This window comes from Fukomys damarensis, unplaced genomic scaffold, assembly GCF_012274545.1.
Source record: "Fukomys damarensis isolate Sample0158 unplaced genomic scaffold, DMR_v1.0_HiC HiC_scaffold_39, whole genome shotgun sequence".
NCBI lineage: Eukaryota > Metazoa > Chordata > Mammalia > Rodentia > Bathyergidae > Fukomys > Fukomys damarensis.
The window spans coordinates 27,861,229-27,881,614 of NW_022900951.1; the positions used below are offsets into that span (position 1 = coordinate 27,861,229).

Consider the following 20,386-nt stretch of genomic DNA (forward strand, 5'->3'; position numbering starts at 1 on the left):
CACTGGGGTGGACAATATTAGCCACTCCCACGAGTTAAGTACCTCCAGCATGCAAGGGAATCTTAAATAATGTAAGAGGGAAAAGAGGCAAAATATCAAGATGATAGCAGTTGGTTTTTTGAAAGAATAAATAAAATCGATAAAACCTTAGCTAACCTTATCAAAAAAAGGAAAGACAAGGCTCAGATCCAGGCAATCAGGAATGAAAAAGATGAAGTCACAACAGATCCAACAGAATTCCAGAGGATCACTAATACTTTCTTTGAGAACCTGTACTCTAATAAAATGGAAAACACAGAAGAAATGGACAGATTTTTAGATACTTATGAATTACCAAAGTTGAAGGAAGAAGATAAAAACATTTTAAACGCCCCAATTACAACCAATCAAATTGAAAATGCAATTAAAAATTTACCAACAAAGAAAAGCCCAGGTCCTGATGGATTCACTGCTGAATTTTACAAGACATTTAAAGAAGAACTACTGTCATAACTCTTCAAACTTTTCAACGAAATTGAAAGGTGAGCAATACTTCCAAACTCATTCCAGGAAGCAAGTATAGTATCACTTTGATTCCCAAACCAGGGAAAGATGCAACTAAAAAAGAGAACTACCGGCCACTCTCCTTAATGAATATAGATGCAAAAATCCTTAATAAGATATAAGCAAACAGAATAGAGAGGATCATCAAGAAGATCATGCATCCTGACCAAGTCGTTTTTATTCCAGGGATGCAAGGATGGTTCAACATACATAAGTCAATAAATGTAATACACTATATTAACAAAGTCAAGGACAAAAATCATATGATAATCTTGATAGATGCAGAAAAAGCATTTGACAAAATTCAGTACCTATTCATAATAAAAAACCTGCAAAAAATTGGAATAGATGGTCTATATTGCAATTTAATAAAGGCTATCTATGAAAAACCAACAGCAAACATCATATTAAATGGCCCAAAAATGAAAACCTTCACAATAAAATCAGGAACAAGGCAAGGATGCCCACTATCACCATTCCTCTTCAATATGGTTCTAGAAACATTAGCCATAGCAATTAAACAAGAGAAATAAATTAAATCAATAAAGATAGGAAAGGAAGAATTTAAACTGTCATCATTTGCTGACCATATGATTCTCTACATTAAGGACCCAAAAATTCCACCAAAAGACTTCTAGACTTAATTGACACTTTTAGCAGAGTAGCTGGATACAAGGTCAACACCCAAAAATCAATAGCCTTCTTGTACACAAATAACAAACTCACTGAGAGAGAAATTAGGGAAACAATTCTTTCACAGTAGCATCTAAAAAAATGAAGTATCTAGGAATAAATCTAACAAAAGAGGCAAAAGATCTCTACCCTGAAAACTACAGCACTCTGAAAAAAGAGATCGAAGAGGATATAAGAAAATGGAAAGATATCCCCTGCTCCTGGGTAGGAAGAATCAACATAGCGAAAATGGCCATACTACCAACACTTCTATACACATTCAATGCAAAACCAATTGAAATTCCAACACTATATTTCACAGAACTAGAAAAAATAATACAAAAATTCAGTTGGAACCAGAGGAGATCTAGAATAGCAAAAGCCATCCTAGGAAACGGAGACATGGCAGTGGGTTTAACAATTTCCAATTTGAAACTATACTACAAAACCACTGTGATATAAACTGCATAGTACTGGCAAAGAAACAGACCTGAGGATCAATGGAACAGACTGGAAGACACAAAAACAACTCCAGATGTACTCAGTTATATCATATTTGACAAAGGAGCTGACCATACCCACTGGAGGCAAGATAATCTCTTTAATAAACGGTGTTGTAAAAACTGGATCTCAACCTGCCAAAGATTAAAACTGGACCCTTGTCCTTTACCATGCAACAAAATTAAAGTCCAAGTGGATTAAAGATGTAAATATTAAAACAGAAACACTAAACTTGCTGGAAGATAAGTTAGGCAGAACTCTTGAAGACATTGGCATAGGAAAATATTTTATGAACTAATCCTCAGTAGCAAGGGAACTGTCAGAAATAATGAATAACTCGGGTAGCATTTTAGTAAAAGCTTCTGCACTGCAAAAGAAACCATCAACAGAACTGAGAGACAACCTACAATGTGTGTATAAATTTTTACCAGCTGCTCCTCAGACAAAGGACTATTATCTAGAATATATAAAGAACTCAAAACAATCAGCCCCCCCCAAATATGCAGACCCGATTCAAAAATGGGCATCTGAAATGAACAGACATTTCTCAGACAAAGAAGTTAAAGCAGCAAGTAAATATATGAAAAAAATGTTCCACATCACTGGTCATTGGAGAGATGCAGATGAAAACAACACTGAGATTTCACCTCACCCCACAAAGAATGGCTGCTATCAAGAAATCACACAATAACAAATGTTGGCAGGGTTGTGGGGAGAAAGGAACCCTTCTCCATTGGTGGGAGTGCAGACTGGTGCAACCACTGTGGAAATCAATATGGAGATACCTCTAAGAGCTGGGACTAGAGGTTTCATTTGACCCACCCATCCCTCTGCTGGGTATCTTCCAAAAGAACTAAAAGAATCATACCACAGTGATATATGCTCACCCAAGTTTATAGCAGCACAGTTTGTAATAGCTAAAACTTGGAAACAGCACATTTGCCCATTAGTTGGAGACTAGATAAAGATGTAGTTTTTGTATAAAATGGAATACTACTCAGCCATAAAGAATGAGAAATTAGATTTATTCATAGGAAAATGGATACATATTGAGGATATACTCTGAAGTAAAATAAATAACTCACACATGTGTAAATAATGAATAGTTTCTCTAGTGTGAATAAACTATAATAGTACATAAGATCCTAATGAGATGATTGACAATGTGAAATAGGAAGAAGAGGTATAAAGGTGTAGGGAAAGTGGGAAAGGTAGGGGAAAGGTAATAAGGGAAAGGGAAAAAATATGAGAAAATAAAAAATGGAAATAAAATGTGTGTAAATGGGAGGGGAAGAGGGGGTGAAGGGAGGGCAGGGACAAGTGGAAAAAATGAGAACCAAGACCACCTGTCATGTAAAGGTACAAGATCCCAATGATGAATGTAACTGTACTGTATACCTAAAATGTACCAATAAACTCAATGAGGAAAAAAAAGATAATAGAGTAGGGTGACTGCTCATGTAGCCTAACAGAGAAGGCATTCACGGGTGGAAAGCGTTAACTACTTAATAATAAACTCTAATAAAGATATTTGTGGGCTATCACAATAGGAAGAGCAGGAATAAATGCAGGAAACAATTCTTGTCTATAAATTGGTAGAAATTCAGCCAGAGATTTTTGGTTTTGTGGCCACAGTGAGATAATACATATTTTACAGAAAAACCTTCCTTAGCTATTTAGAATATTTACTTGTTCAGTAGAAAATACATCAAGGAAAATATTCTACATTGTTTTGTACCAACATATGAAATTGGGTTGCCGAGGAGGTTGGAGATCTTTCTAATGAAATTTTAATTATTTGAGTACTGGCACACTTACCCAAATTAAGAGTAGAATTCTCAAATCGACCTCTTTTTTTCTACTTGTCTTTAATTCATCAAGCCACTTTAATGATTCTCCTCAATCAAAATCCATCAGTGAAATCCAGTATCTCGGAAAATAATTTCAAGCTAATATTTAGGCATTTAAGACTCCCCAAAAAACAAAGAAAAAGAGCCGGGATTTAGCTCAGTGGTACAGCCTCCTGCCTTGCAAGCACAAGGTCCATAGTTTGATTCACGGTTTTCCCCAAAAAACCAATCAAACAAAGAAAAAAAAAAAGAAAGAAAAGAAAAAGAAGCTGGAGCCACAGCTTTTAATTTAGATTGATCTTGCAATGTCTTGCCAGGAAAACACTCCAGTTTGGAAAGGATAATCTCTTTGTTATCCCTCAAACACATAATTCTGATGTAGCTTCTTATGTTTATTAACATTGTTTTCCAAAGTAGAGAACATTTTCTACATCAAGAATCTGTATAAACAGTGACTAAGAGCAGTGATTTTAGAGAACACATAGCATTGGATTCCAACTATACATACTATTTACACACTGTTCTGATGAATTTACTTAACTGGTTATACATCAGTTTTTATTTCTGAATAGGAGTATAATGATAGTTGCTTCATCATATAGCTATTGTTATGATTATACAAGTTACCAGCAGTCAAGACCTACCACATAACACTAAGTGGTAGTTACTAGTATTATTCAGGTTCTAATTATATTCCAAGCTTAATGTAAAGCTTCCTCCGTTATACAATTGTTCCCAGTGTGTGCTTTTGACATTGCTTTCTCCTCTTGGAATTCATGCCTCATAATATGTATTTTGCCTTAGATTATGTCATTTCTGCCTTAATTACTGCCTAACTTGTTTGTATAACTATGATATGTATAATCAATAATGTTACAAATCACCAGAGTGCAGAGTTCACATCTCATGTTTTTCTACTATTGTTTAGAGTATTGAGTACAGCACATGACTCTTAATATTGGTTGATTAAAGTAAAACACTGAATTGAACTTGCTTGTGAAAATCCAATGTGAATGGAGTCACTGGATCTTTATGATTGGGTACATTGTTCTTCAACTACTGCAAATATGCATTCAGGCCTGGACAGATGTTTTAAGCTGTTTAGCTATTTCTGTTTATTCTATTTTACTTTCATTGGCTATTTAGCTGTTAGAGTCAATACTGAAATAACAATATATCTACATTTGCTGTCTGACTTTGCCCATGGTTTTCTCAGAGCATCTCAGATAACTAACACCAAAAGAAAGTCCTCCCTTCTGAATTATGTCTGTCCATATCCCCCAGATGGTACACAACATGAAGGACTAAAAGAAAAACACAAAACCTGAACTTCACTCCTCCATTTTCCTCGAACACAATGATTGTAATCTGTCAGCAGTGACTATCCTAAAAACAGTTTTGCAAGACAGAACATGATAGGTTCATTTTGTGTGAAATTGTGCACATTGTCTAAATCATTTTATAGAAAATTATGACAGAAAAACCGCCTCTTACATATGGCAAAGGGCAGTTGTATGGAAGCAAGTGCTTTACTCTTAGTTAAAAATGAAACATTTCCTAAAAATCTGCATTTCCTAAATTTTTAGAAGTCTTGAACAACCAAGCAGGGTAGGGGTAAGCAGGTGTATGGAGAACAATTCTAAAACTATACACCCATCCAATGAAGCCTGAAAAACAGGTAAATTGATTATGGACAAGGGAATGTGATGAAGAAATGAAGGCAGGACGTTGTTCTTTCTTCTTTTCATGTTATACTTTTCCTTTCTCATAAATATGAAATCATGAATATCTGATTATTTTTACAAAGAACTAAAACTTCATCGTGTGTGATCAAGAGAGTTCAAAATTGTATATAAGATAAAATGTAGTCACATATGCACAAGTTAGTACAAATGACAGGCTATTCTGGAAATAGTAAACATATCGGTAAAACGGTTCTCATTTTAGAAATAATTTATATTGGTATTTCGGAAACATATTTTCCATCATAAGATTTTTCATGCATGATAGAAAAACAAAATCACTCATTCATACAGTTGTTTTGAACCTAAATACAGAATTCTAAATTAAAATAATTTTTAAAAACCCAAAGAAACATACAGACAACAAATTTGATATAGTGGCAAAAGCTAACACTCTAATCAATTCCCTTACCTTTCTGGAAGTTTCTTAGAGTTCCCTAATGAGAGGAATGCTTTTATTCTTTGGCTTAATGTTTGTCAAATTAAATTTTGGAATTGGTAATAATTTTTGCATCAGTAATATGTGATCATGTATTCCCTTCTTTTAATTTTGGGCTGTTTCTCATCTGGAAATCATGTGCTTTTTATGGGGCTGTCAACATTTTATTTAAATTATTTTGCATGTGAATATGTTATTTATAAATTTATATAATTCTTATGGTGTTGAGTTTTAAGATTATTTATATAGAAATTTACTTGCAATGATTTTCATGATTTGGGGGTATTTGATAAACCAATATGGATTTCACAAATCACAAATTTTACAGTATTATATATTTCAGGGAGAAGTTTTCGTCATAATCCTATATAAATTCACTCTATTTTCACAATAATTCTGCTGAGTAGTGTGGGACAGTTATTTTCATTGGTTTGATTTCAATGTCAAGACTTATATATCACCATATTGATAAATGTAGCACTACAGTTAAAGGCATGCATATGTGCTTTTACATTTAGAAAACCTTGCACTATTATTTTCACTTTTGGGGAAAGTGCAAACAACATCTTTAAGCAAGTTAAGGTCTGCAAAATGTCTTCAGACACTTTGTGTCTTGGATAACAGATGAGCACTCAACTTTCATTGCTAAGAAAAGAGTATTAGAGAAAGCCATTAGTAGCTGTTGGGGCAGCAGGTGTAGAGGAGTTCTATCTTAAAATTGAATAAGAGAAATTTGAGTACCAAAGACTCACACTCCAGTCCATTTTCACTCTCTGGAATTTGTCTTTACCTGAAAAATGAAGGCAACACCCTGTATAAATCTAATTCTCATGCTCTTTATGCCCCGTGCAGCTCCAGGCACTTCATTAATGACACGTTAACTTGAGAAAAGCAATCAATCAAAACATTGAAATACTTACTAATTAGATTTTCTTCTGAACTACTAAATAAATTTAAGAAGTTAGTTAGTGGCTCTATTGTAAGCTGACCTTTAATTTTTTTTCTTACCTGGTTTATGGTCTACTTGTGAAAACTACTTCCTAAGCATAACTATATATTTCTGCCAAAATATTCTACATAGGATGGTGCCTTGTTTTTGCATAAGCAATGACTGAGTAATTAAATTGAAGATTAAAAATGAAATTATAATTGATCAAAATATAGTGTGACTAGCTCATGAATAGAAGGATAGTCTCCCCACAAATTAATTCCAAGTTGAAAATGTCTACCAGACTCATGATTTGCATATTTTAACATGGAAGTTTCTGTCTTACTGAATTGACAGGATAGAGATTTTCAAGAAAGTCTTTCTGGGAGAATGGAAGGAGTAGAAGTGAAGTTTTAAAGTAATTTTAGCAGAGATGGGAGTAAACTGCAGCATGGGAATAAAACTAGGACAACTGCTGGTGTCATGATAAAATAATGACAGGGAGAAAGGAATGAATGATATCCTATAAAAAGAGATAATAAAGTATAAAAGTAAATTCTACCAAAGCACAAATAAATGTGAGATGGGAATGACCACCATACAGGGATTATCTATAATTTCTTAATTATAAGATAAATTAAAAACAAGATACTATAGCAATGATTTAAATAGGATTCAAATTGTAGTTAGTAGATTAATATTTACATAGTATAGAAATATATATATAGCGAAGCAAACAAATAAATCCCAAGACAAATGAAGAAAAGATTTGTATTTACAACTGAATAATTGTTAGTTGAAAAAATTCAATTTTCCCCAGAGAAGTCATTGCATGATTGCATTATTGAAAATGTTTATAGTAAAAAAGATTAGTTTTAACAATGTGGTAATAATACAACAATAAATCTGATTGTTTGCTAAACTGTTATGTTAGAAATTTAAGTAGAACTCAAAAGCATTTACAATCAAACTTTGCTTTGTTTTTTCTATGATCCATGATTATTAATTTAAAATAATTACAATTTTTTTATTGCAATATTATTACATTAAAGAAAAGTCTAACCCTTTAACTAGCATGTGTTTATATTGAAAAATTTAGGTAAACAATGTCTTTATTTTTTTCAAATACTTTGTTCATATTTGTATCTATGGTGCCTCCTGCTATTATATAATTCCCTAGACCAGAATAGAAAAAAAAAATGATTCTACTCAGAACATTAGGTCTGTCTTCATTTAAGTGATTTGGATTGTTAAATTTATGTTCAAATAGCATGAAATAAATTTCAAAGGAAAACGTGATGAACCAGAGTGTTAAGATCTTCATTGCCAATACTTCTGCACATACTTCAAGAAAAGGCCGAAATCCTACAAGCCTGAAGGCATCCTCTGCCAAGTTCACAGGACACTGAAAATCTCCTACTTGAGCCCCAAATCTTAATTCACACACGTTCAATCTTCTATATGAATATAGATACGAACTTTCTCTTTACCTTGAAAATATTCCCAGAATCTGACATCCTCTCACTCCCACCCTTGTCCAAGCTGCCAGCATCTAACTCTTGTTCAACTGAACTCCACATTTACTCTTGGTCTGGTACAGTTCTACTCTCAAGACAGGGATCAGTGTATTCTTTTAAAGGTATGATTCAGGTTATTCCATTCAGAGAGAAAGCTAATCTTTACCTTATCTGTGGAACTACTACAGTTAGAAACAGGGAAGTTGAGGGAGTCACTCCCTTCCCTCATTCAGCTATGAACACAAGGCCACCCTAATGATTGATTACCCATGTTTAAGCTTCAAAGGTCGTGATTACCAAGGCAGCAGATTTTCCACACCAGTGAGGGACAGACTGGGAAATTCCTAGAGTGAGAGGTGTCTGAACACAATGGTAGGCACCTTGCGCTAGACATATCCGACCCTTTAAATACTGGAAGCCTGAATTATGCAGGGTTTCTCTTCCTTTTCGTTTTTGCCTTTCCCCTTCTGCCTGTTCCTGTTGCTACCATCCCATGATTTTCAATAAATGATTTTTGGCACATTTAACATAACAGAACCTTCATAATAACCTCAAAAACTCATGTGATCTCATGCCCAACAGTCACATCCCTGCTTTGCTTTACTTCAGCTGCACCGACCATCTTGCTGCTCCTTGGTTAAGATAGGTTCCCTCAAACATTTGGGCCTTTGTTCTGTTCCCTCTATCCAGACAGCAAGGCTGGCTCACTTATTTCATCCCAATCTAATGTTTGCAGGTCCTTTCAATTCTATTTAAATTTGCAACCCCACCTACCACCGTTGCGCCTGTTCCCACCTTGTTATTAGACCTACACCCCCTTACCAATGTCTGTTTTCTTTTTTTCATTATATGCATCACTTTGTAATACACAATATTTACTTTCTGCTGTTGTTGCTTGCTTATGTTCTATCTCCCACTGCTGTAATAAAAAATCAAGATGTTCAATAGAATCAGGTATATGGAGGCATGAGAATAAATTCTTTCCATTGGTCTCCTAAATGGGGAATTTCAACTTTCAGCACAATACTTTGAATGCTTAAAGATCTCTAGGGGCAAACGTTTTAAAGTTGTGGTGCTAAAAATTTCTATGTTTATGTTTTCATATGAGCTACTTGAAAGTGGGATTTGACGACATATCAATTAAATTTTGGCAGATTTGAAGACAATCATTTTTTCATAAAAATAGTGCAGTTTACACTATTAGTAGTTTGAAGCTTTCAAAATAAATTTATTTTAAAATTATGGTGCTATTTCCTATAAATGAATATTTTTAAATTATATGTAAACAATGACAATCAACAATGCTAATATTGTCTATGAAATAAGAATACCTATTACATATGTATATGTTTCTCATTCATATCTTGTTATTCCTTAGTTAGTGTACTGTATATTAAATGCAGATTACCATATGCAAGCAGGCATTAATCTGAATAGTTTCTATCAGAATGATTAGGTAGCTTCCTAAGTTAATACATCTATTGAAATCATATGTGCTGTTTTAGTTATATTTGTCAATAACATAATTATTTTGTACCCCATAGCACTGGTAAGTGCACACAGATCCTAGGGAGCAGTAGTGTGGACCAGAGCAGCTTGTCTACAGGCTGGTCCCAGCCAGGGCTGTTCCCCGATCACAGTGGCTTGGGCACATAGGGCAAAGCCAAGGGCCTGTCTGGAAAAGAGCTACACAGGTGCACAAGCAACAGCCAGAGGTGTACCCTAATAGCACTAGTAAGTGTGCAGAGACCCTAGCCAGAAGCCTGCTAAGACAACAGCTACTGGGGTGCACAGCCCCCACCCAAAGGCCCTCCCAGACAACAGGTACATAGGGGCCCTAGCCAGAGGCACACCTAGATATCATCTCAAATGTGTAAAGGTCCCAGCCAGAAGCCCATGCAGACAACAGATCAACTCAGGGATCCAGAAGGCCACCATTCTGAACACAGGAATTGGTGTAATGAAGAGCAGCAGAGTAAAGGCCACTCAATGGTTTGCTAAGAACTGAAACTGGGTAAGCAAAAAGTTGCCTCAACAAAGGCACAGCAGGCTGCATCTGTTGAAATGAGAAGACACATAAACAAGTCTCACAACCACACTTCCAGATCACCTAAGGCAACCCCAAAGGGAAACAAGCTGGAACAATCTGACACTCAACCACCTGGACTCCTTGAACTGGCAATGAAAGAGGACCTGGAAATAATGAAATCAGAAATAATTACTCAGCTGGGCACGGTGGTGCACACCTGTAATCCCAGCACTCGGAAGGCTGAGGCAGGAGGATCGCTGTGAATTCAACACCAGCCTGGGCTCAATAGTGATTTTCAGGTCAGTCTCAACGAAATAGTGAGACCCTGTCTCAAAAAAACAAAAACAAAACAGAAATAATTATTCTAGAAAAAGAAAAGCATGACAAGCCTAAAGCTCATATATAGGAGGAAATTATAAATATCAGAGCAGAAATCAATGCTATGGATACTATAAGAGCAATTTAAAAAAACCCAAGAAGTAAATAGTTGGCTCATTGAAAGAATATACAAAATTGACAAACCCTCATCCAATTGTATTAAAAAAGGAAAGAAAAGACCCAGATCCATGCAATTAGGAATGAAAAGGGTGAAATTACAATGAACACAGCAGAAATACAGAGGATCTTCAATACCTATTTAAAGAAACTTTTTGGAAATAAAATGGAAAATACAGAAAAAATGGATAGATTCATAGATACACATGAATTTTAAAAGTTGATTGAAGATTTCCTAAAAATGCTAAACAACTCAATATCAATCAGTGAAATTAAAAAGGTAATTAAAAGTTACCAACTAAGAAAAGCCCAGGCCCTGATGTTTTCACTGCTGAATTCTACAAGACATTTAGAGAGGAAGCACTGACACTACTGTTTAAACTCTTTAATGAAATCAAAAGAGAAGCAATGCTCCCAAATTCATTCCTGGAAGCAAGCATCAACTTGCTCCCCAAAGCATAGAAAGAACCAACTGAAAAGGAGAACTACAGGCCAATCTCACTAAATAACATAGATGCAAAAATCCTTAATAAGATACTGGCAAATAGAATGGAGAAGATCATCAAGAAGATCATACACCCTGACCAAGTGGGATTCATCCCCAGAATGTGGATGGTTCAACATATGTAAATCAATAAATGTAATACACTATATTAATAGGACCTAGGACAAAAATCATATGATCATGTCAAAAGATGCAGAAGCAGAATTCAATGAAACCCAACATATATGTATAATAACAAACTTTACAGCTGGGTGTGGTGGCCCACACCTGTAATCCCAGCACTTGGGAGGCTGAGGCAGGAGGATCACTATGAATTCTAGACCAGCTTGGGATACATAGTGAGTTCCAGGTCAGTCTCAAAAAAATAAAAATAAACAAACAAACAAACTTACAAAAAATTGGAATAGATGGTCTCTGCCTCAATCTGATAAAAGCCATCTATGAAAAACCAACAGCTAATATACTAAATGGTCAAAAATGGAAATCCTTCACACTAAAATCAGGAAAAGACAAGGATGTCCACTATCACCACTCCTGTTCAATATAGTTTTGGAAACATTAGTCACAGCAATTAGACAAGAGAAATAAATAAAAGGAATAGATAGGAAATGAAGGAGTCAAATTGTCATTATTTGCAGATGAAATGATACTCTATATGGTAGATCCCAAAAACTCCACCAAAAGTCTTCTAGATTTGATAGCCAAATTCAGTAAAGTAGCTAGATACAAGGTGAACACACAAAAATCAAAAGCTTTCCCATACTTGAACTCACTGAGAGAGAAATGGGCCAATCCCTTTCATAAGAGCAGCCAAAAAAATTGAAATACCTAGGAATCGACCTAACAAAAAGAAATCAAAGACCTCTACTCTAAAACCTATAGCACTTTGAAAAAAGAGATTGAAGAGGATATCAGAAAATGGAAAGAAATCCTTTGCTCCTGGGTAGGAAGAATCAACACAGTGAAAACAGTCATACTTCCAATACTGCTATATAGTTTTAATGCAATCCCAATTGAAATTCCAGCAGTATACATAACTGACCTTGAAAAAACAATCCAAAAATTCATTTGGTATGAGAAGATGCCTAGACTAACAGAAGCAATTGCAGGCGATAAAGACAAGCTAAGGTGTATCACAATCCCCAATTTGAAACTATATTACAAAGCTACTGTGATTAAAACCAGCATGGTATTGGCAAAGGAACAGACCTGAGGACCAGTGGAACAGATTAGAACATGCAGAAACAACTCCAGACTCACACAGACACCTCATCTTTGACAAAGGAGCCAAACACCCTCACTGGAGGAAAGACAGCCTCTTTAATAAATGGTGCTGGAAAAATTCAATTTCGACTTGCCAAATATCAAAACTAGTCTTATATCTCTCACCATGCACTAAACTAAAATCAAAATGGATTAAAGATCTAAATATTAAAACAGAAACAATAAACCAGGTGGAAGAGAGGTTAGGTAGAACTCTAGAAGATATTGATGCAGAAAAAGATTTTATGAACAAAACCTCAGTTGCCTGCGAATTAGCACAAACAACTAGTTGGATCTCTTCTTATTAAAAAAAAAAAACCTTCTGCACAGCAAGCACACAACCACTGTTGGTGGTTAACAACAGTGTGAAGAGATGTGGGAAAATATTTTTACCAGCTGCTCCTCAGACAAAGGTCTACTATCTAGAATATATATAAAAACAATTTAAACAAATCAGACCTCCCAAATTTAAAGACCCAATCCAAATTCTGAAATGACTAGACATTTCTCAGACAAAGAAGTAAAAATAGCATATAAACATATGAAAAATGTTCAACATCACTGGTAATTCCAGAGATGCAAATTAAAACAATGCTGAGATTCCATCTCACCCCAGAAAGAATGGATCCTATTAAGAAATCAACCAATAAGAAATGCTGGTGGGGCTGTGGGAAAGAGGAACCCTGTTCCAGTGATTGTGGGAGTGTAGACTGGTGCAACCACTGTGGAAAGCAGTATGGTGATACCTCAGAGAACTAGGATGGGAGGTCCCATTTGACCCAGCTATTCCCCTGCTGGGCATCTTCCACAAAGATTTAAAAGTGTCTTATCACCGCGATATATGGGCACCCAAGTTCATAGCAGCACAACTTCTAATAGCTAAAACTTGGAAGCAGCCCAATTGTTCATCAATGGGAGACTGGATAAAGGAAATGTGTTTTTTGTTAATAAAATGGAGTACTACTGAGACAGAAAAAATGAGAAATTAGAAACATTTTTATCTAAATGGATGCATATTTACGCCATACTCTTAAGGGAAATAAGTAGGACACACATGTAATTACCAAATAATTTCTTTAGTGTGAGAAACTGAAAGTGTAAATTAAGCCTGAAAGGTATAATAGATAATGTGAAATAAGAAGAAATGGGGTAAAGGTGAAGTGGAAATGGGAGGGTAGGAAAAAGGAAAGAAGGGAATGGAATTAATATGAGAAAATGAAAACAATAGAAACAAAGTCTTTCTAAGTAGGGAGGGATGGAGGGGTTGAAGGGAGAGCAGGGGAATGGGGAGAAATAAGAACCAAGATAGATTATGTAAAGGTGTAAATTTCTAATGATGAACATCATTAAATTGTATACCTAAAAGGTACCAATAAAATTAATTAAATAAAAATAATTATTCTTATTACACATTATTTGTGTTATATTGCACTTTCAAGAAATATGTATATTAAATCACCCAATTATCTGCTATAGTTCTATAATTTGATTTGTGCAATGCTGTCAGGAATGAAATCAACCACAATTTAATTTCAAATCATCCCAAGCAGCAGCTATACAATTTATGCACTACATTTCTATTTTTACTACTGGATAATGACAATGATGAATATCTTTAAGAAAAATACGTATTTACTGAAAAGACTGAGCTCAGAAATGTCCCCTTCAAATAGCTTGTGAAAGGAGGAATCCCATTTGCCTGTTGCAGGAGAGTTGTTGGGAAAGAGTTGGTGTTAAAGCCACAACTGAATTTCACAAGGATTCAATAATCCAGCTAAAATAAACCTGCAAAAATGCCTTCTTACAGACCACAGTAATCAATACTATTACAATTGGTGTCTGCTATAATCATATTAAATTTAACAGGATAAAAAAATGATTAGCAAGGAACATAACCAGAGGCTTATTCTATGTGTGCTAGATTAAGAGGTATAAAGACGAAGGTATTGAGTGGGCAACTTCACAAGTTCAGGGTCACTTGCTTTCCTAGGCAACGTGTCCATGAAAACGAAAAGGAGTATCAGCTAATGAGTACAATTTACATCTCGAATGACAATGAGGAAGTTACAAACTGTGCTGTCAGAAGTTAGTTAATATGAATAATGACATGCATTCTGGCATGTCTCCTTTTCACTTGATTGGGTTTCTTTCCTTCACTGTATCCATAGTGATTTGACTTTTATTTCAAGTGAATAAGAAACAGCATCATACTGAAATGGATGAACTAGTTCCAGAGATCCATGTAGTTTTTATTTTAGTGTGTAGTTTTATAGCTTATTTGATATGTTATTAAGGTCAAGTCACTCATGATACTATTTGTATACTTATACAGACAAATATATGATATGGAATGAGCTCCCAAGAAATCATTTCGAGTATAAAAGACTTTAGTTAATATATGCTGCTGATAGCAAGCTCATCTTCTGTCTATAATCTTATGCTATTTGCACTGGAAAATACCAAGCCCTGGCTATACTATAATATTTCATTTTGATTGTGAAAAGTATGATAAAAATTATCACAAGATACACATTATTATGTGCATTTCTTGATACTACATCCATTTAACTTGAGAAACCACCTTCTAAAATTCATTACCTATTCTTTCAGCATGATTTATTTGACTTGATTCAGAGTTCCGTAGCATGCTCTTAGTGGTTTGAAAAAATCTGGACTTGGGTGGTAATCTCTGGTAGTTTAAAAATATTTTATTAATTTCTATGCACTCATATCCATATATTATAGCATAGATATCACTATTACTTTGAAATTAAATATGTATATTAGAATGGAAAATGTAAAACTAAAACGATGTACATTGAGCACAATGGCTAATCGTATCCAATTTTCCCTACTGGGGAAACATATGGTTGAGAATAAACTGTTCCTCTATTGGAACTTGCTTCTTGAGATTCTTGTCATCCTTGAATGGATGTGAAAATGATTATTCTTGTGTATTTCCTTATTTGGAAAACTATCGCAATGCCAAATATTGTAAAATAAAACTTAATGTTTCTGTTTCTACCTCAGATTTCTGTAGCTAAACATCCTATATTTTTAGGAATTCCATTCTTTAAGTCAGAATGCCTTCCCTGTGTGTCAAATCTAAGTCAATTGATCTGGAACTATAAGTGATCAGTGCAATCATCTTACAAAATCTAAATGAAAGTGCTTTTCGTTTACCTTCAGGGACTCCTCTTGTTTAAAGAGATCTTCAAAATCTTTAGCACAGAGTTCAGGAGCATTGACAAGTTGTTCCACCTCCGACAGGGCTTCTGAGACGTGAGTGATCTCAGTCAGATAAGTAGAAGGCACAAAAGAAATTTCCGAAGGCATATCTTCAGTCATCACTAGCATGCTTTCTTCACGTAGAGTGTGCTGGTACAGATATATAAAAGAACAATTGTTTTTCAGCTTCTTAATAATGGAAAATTTTTATTGAGTTATAGATTCCAGTTTATAGCTGAGAGAGGGTTGCAAGTGGATTAAAAAGAAACTAAGTCTGGTAAAATGTTATTGTTTACATAGCTCTTTTCCCCAAAAAGTGTTAAGAACTCTTTATAATAAGAGACACATACTCCATATTACCACGAATCCAGTATAAGATGAAAGATCAAGAGTTGACCAATTGTTAGAAGGGGAACCGTACCCTAAGAAAAGGATAATGTTTCCAACTGGCTTTGAAATTTTAATTCTGAACTCCCTGAAAATCTTAATATGGGGTGGGTTGGGAGGATCCGAATTTGTTCTGTTTAAAAACAAAGGAACATTTTCTCTCCTCTCCTCCCTTATACCAGAGGCAAAATGTGGCTCTGGTTACCACGTACCTTTCTATTAAACGTACCTGTGGCCCAAACCCCAGACATTAGCTCAGCTCTTTGATACTGGTTTCTTAATTTAAGCTAATTAAGCTGGCAAATGAGTAGGGCTGACTTTGCAATTCAAATTTTAATAAGAACTCCAGAGCCCTAGTCTCTCCTACTGCGTCTCAGCTTTCCTAAGTGACATCGAAGTACTAGGGATGTTGAGGATCCACAGCTCAGAGTCCTTCTGGATTTGGCCGGTAGTGCCTCTTTCCCTATTCTTTATAAAAGCAAGAAATAAATACCACTTGGCATGCAAATTCAGAAAGATGGATGATCTTTGCTCTTTTCCGTCTGCAGCATAGGCAGCAACAGTCTTGTAATTGAAATTATTCTCTGAGTAACTTTGTTTGGAATTGATCAACTGCCACCTGCCTGTTGATGGGGTCAGCTGCAGGTTTCAGTGGCAGGGTCTCTGGGGAAGTTTGGACAATAAGCACGCTAACACAGCCATGCATTACTGCACAGCCTTTTTGACAAGACCATACTCATTTTTTCAGTAAGGTATAAATGGACTTTGAGAGCCAGACTGAATCCCATACAAAGATTAGTAACAATTTTAAGCTGGTCAGTTTGTCATCTTTTTAGTTTGTCTTACCCAGGTATTAAAATACTCCTTTCTCACATGATACAAAAATTAAAAAGAAAACCTAATTTAGTTGTTTCATGTAATTACAACCTAGAAGATTCATAGAATTGCACAGATTGGCTTATAAATGATATAATTATACATTTCACAAAATTGGTTTATTATACATATCCAAAGTCTCGAACACATATTGCTCCATGATTAATGGGATATACATTTCTAATTTTCATTTTAAATAATGTTAGAGCTGGGCTACAGTTTGATGAAGACAATTCCTTATTTAACCATAGATTTTAAAATACAAATTCTCAATTTCTCCACTTCAAACCAAACATCTCACCAATTGAAGAAATACAGAATTCGGGAGACTATTTGAATGTGAAATGTCCACTGATACACTGGGTATAACACTAAGTAGTAGAGTCAATACCACAAATCATACACATTAATTGTGACCTACATGTGTTCCACTAGACGGGTGAGTATGTTGTTGTGAATAAAATGTCCAAGTTAATAATTTTTACTTATGTTCATCAGTTGCTGTAATCCCTGAGATAATGATCATCATGTAAAACAGCATATTTTTGTAACATTTTTATATAATGGTGCAATTATCTTTTTTTTTAATAGTAACATTTTAATCTGTTTTTAGAGAATAATTGTTTATGCTGTTAGGGACAGCATTGGACAACCCATTATTTTTGTCTTTTAACAATATTTATTTTGTTGTTTTAAACAAGGAGTTTGCTTTCAAATAAGAAAGAACTTCAAAATATTTAAAGAGTGTTTGAGTATCAGTTAAAAAAAATTGAGTTCCAAAAGGTTTTGAGGTTTGTTTTCATTATTTTTCTTAAAAGGAAAATAATTCTCATTTCCCCATATGTTTTATTTTTCTGCTTCTTTATTGACATGTAGTTTTCTTAATCTTCATTACTGACATTTGGGATGTTCTCATCAATTAGAATTCATACCGGTGCCTCATAAACATAGTAATTATGGATAACAGATAGAAAGGAAGTTAATTGAAAAGTTGAATACAATAAAGGAAAGAGTCACTAAATTAAACTCACATTTGACTACTTACGGATTTAACTTCCTGAAGCCAAATTTAAAACTCAAATTTCTTCTTTTTTGGTGTCTGTGGCTAATGATAATTTGATTTGCACAGAAGAACTTTAATAAAATTAGACTTACTTAGTAATAATTTGGCTAATCACACATCTATGAAGACTGGAATGCTGTGTCTCAGAAAATAAGATCCAGGCAGAGCCTTGTTCCTGAAGCGGGGCTCATGGCCCCTGCACACTGTCCTTTGGCTTCTCATTTGTTAAGCTTTTCTCTACTCAACCACATGTGCCTGTCATAGGTTCTTTTTACATACAGAATAATGCATTTTTCCCTCCTCATATTCTCTGAAGTGTTGATATTAAAAAAATTAATCAACATTTTAATGGAAAGTTTTTAGGGGAATGTTTTATGACATTTATTCAAATCCCACATTTTTCAAATTGAAATTTTATATATGCTTATAGAAATGATATTTGTTTTTTAAAAATTTTTCTAATCTGGGGCTTTTATTAACCTGATTAAAATGTTCTTCAAAGAAATATTAGGTGTCGTACCACGTGAATGGAAAGCTCTATTAATTTGCATACTGTGAATATTTTTAAGACTGTCAGAGATAAGTCTTAGAGCAACTGGTGTCAATTCACAAAAGTACACGGATTAATCACATCACAGCCTATTCATTCTATGCTCAGACTTGGCATGAAAAGAGTCTCCAGAAGATTCAGAAATATTAAAACTTTTATAGTTGATTAAAGCAATCAAGAAAAGATACAAATGAGAAAGACATTGCAATCTTTGCTGTCCTAAACTACTGGTAATTAAGTTGCCTTTTTTCATACGTTTATTTTTTCCATTACAAAACTGCATTAGAATGCCTCTAATTCCTAAATGCCTCTGATTACAATTACCTATGAGCACTGATTCAGCTATACTTTATAAACTCTTAAAGGTTAATGTACATTCAACATATTTAATTAAAACTGATTTATGAGGGATTTTTTTTCCTTCCAACTATTTTGCATGTAGTCATCATAGATAACAAAAGTGGTACAGATTAGCTGAATAAACTAAGGATGATTCTGTGAACTTTTCTGAGAAACAGAAATGTCCCAAAAGTACAATTAACAGCACTATGAAACTGTCAACTCATTTCTGAGAAAATTCTACTTATAAATTTTGAGTATTTTATTATAACATTCTGATGCATATAATTTCTGTTAAATAGAGACATACAACAATTTTAATGTTCAAGAAGATACCAAAAGTTGAATAAAAAAAGCCAGACATTTGGAAGTCTAATTCACTAACTATTCCTTAAAAGTATAAAATTCTTTTTTTTACATAGTAATGTAGGTCTATAATGAATAAACTATACCCACTGAATGACTTTTAGTTTGGCTTAATAAAAATTTCAGACAGTTATTAAAAATCAGTGTAATTGGAAGTATCATGCTCATTTTTTCTTCTTTATGCAAAATCTTTGCACTCATATTCAGATTAAGCCTTTTCATTTGAATTTGGCTAACTCTGCCTTGAAAAATTATATCCTTTTGAATTGTGATGTGTACAAATTCTGTCTAACCTTTTAAAAATCAACTTGTTTTGTTAATGTTCTTTACCACCTTATATCGTCATGGATATTCATGCATCATTAGGAAGGGAATGCTGTAGCCAGGCTAATTCATTTTATTTCCCTATGCTCATTTTCATTTTTAACTGTATACACATTCCTAAAAGTATATGCTACCCTTATATTTGGGAAGCAGACATCAAGAAATGTGAAAGAAAGACCTGAAGTGTCTACTTTAATTTAAAAATGGAAAATTCAATGAATGCTTTATTTGATCTTAGCCAAAAGGCTAAGAAGCAATTCAGTGAATGATTAAAGAGGATTATTATAGAACAAAACTATGATTTCTATGATCTAAAGTTGAGGTCAAAACAAGCTTCCCAATTTGTAATATGCTGGCATAGGCATCACTCAAAGTATTTGATTTTGTTTTACTGGGTTTTGAACCTAAGACCTTCAAAATAAGGTACATACCCAGTCTCTTTTTTCTTCTTTCTTTTTTATTAATATATATTTGCAGTACATAATAATTATGTACATTTATCTTAAGGAACTGATACATATACATATTGAAACTTATTCTTTTCACTTCTTCACTTTTCAGCCCCTTTTTATTTTTTATGTTTTTTTAAATTTTGAAACAGGGTCTTACTAAATCACTAAGTTGCCCAGACTAGGCTCGAAGTTGCAACCCTTCTGCTGCTTATAAAGTTTTAAATAAACTTTAGTTTTCCTGAAGCTGAAGCTATCACATTGTTTACATTACCTGAAATTTGTTTTGAAGGGCCACGCAATGGCATGAGATAAGGCAA

The 20,386-nt window shown here is 34.3% G+C and overlaps 1 protein-coding gene across 6 annotated transcripts in view; it reads right to left on the reverse strand.

The window, feature by feature from the left end:
- The window catches only part of Dmd (dystrophin), a 2,130,457-nt gene that overhangs the window by 1,144,482 nt on the left and 965,589 nt on the right, over positions 1-20,386 (reverse strand). For all 6 annotated transcript variants that reach the window (XM_033760401.1, XM_033760400.1, XM_033760399.1 and 3 more), the window contains exon 42: positions 15,668-15,862. In XM_033760401.1, coding sequence (XP_033616292.1) covers positions 15,668-15,862 — 195 coding nt within the window. The remainder of the gene's footprint in view (positions 1-15,667; positions 15,863-20,386) is intronic.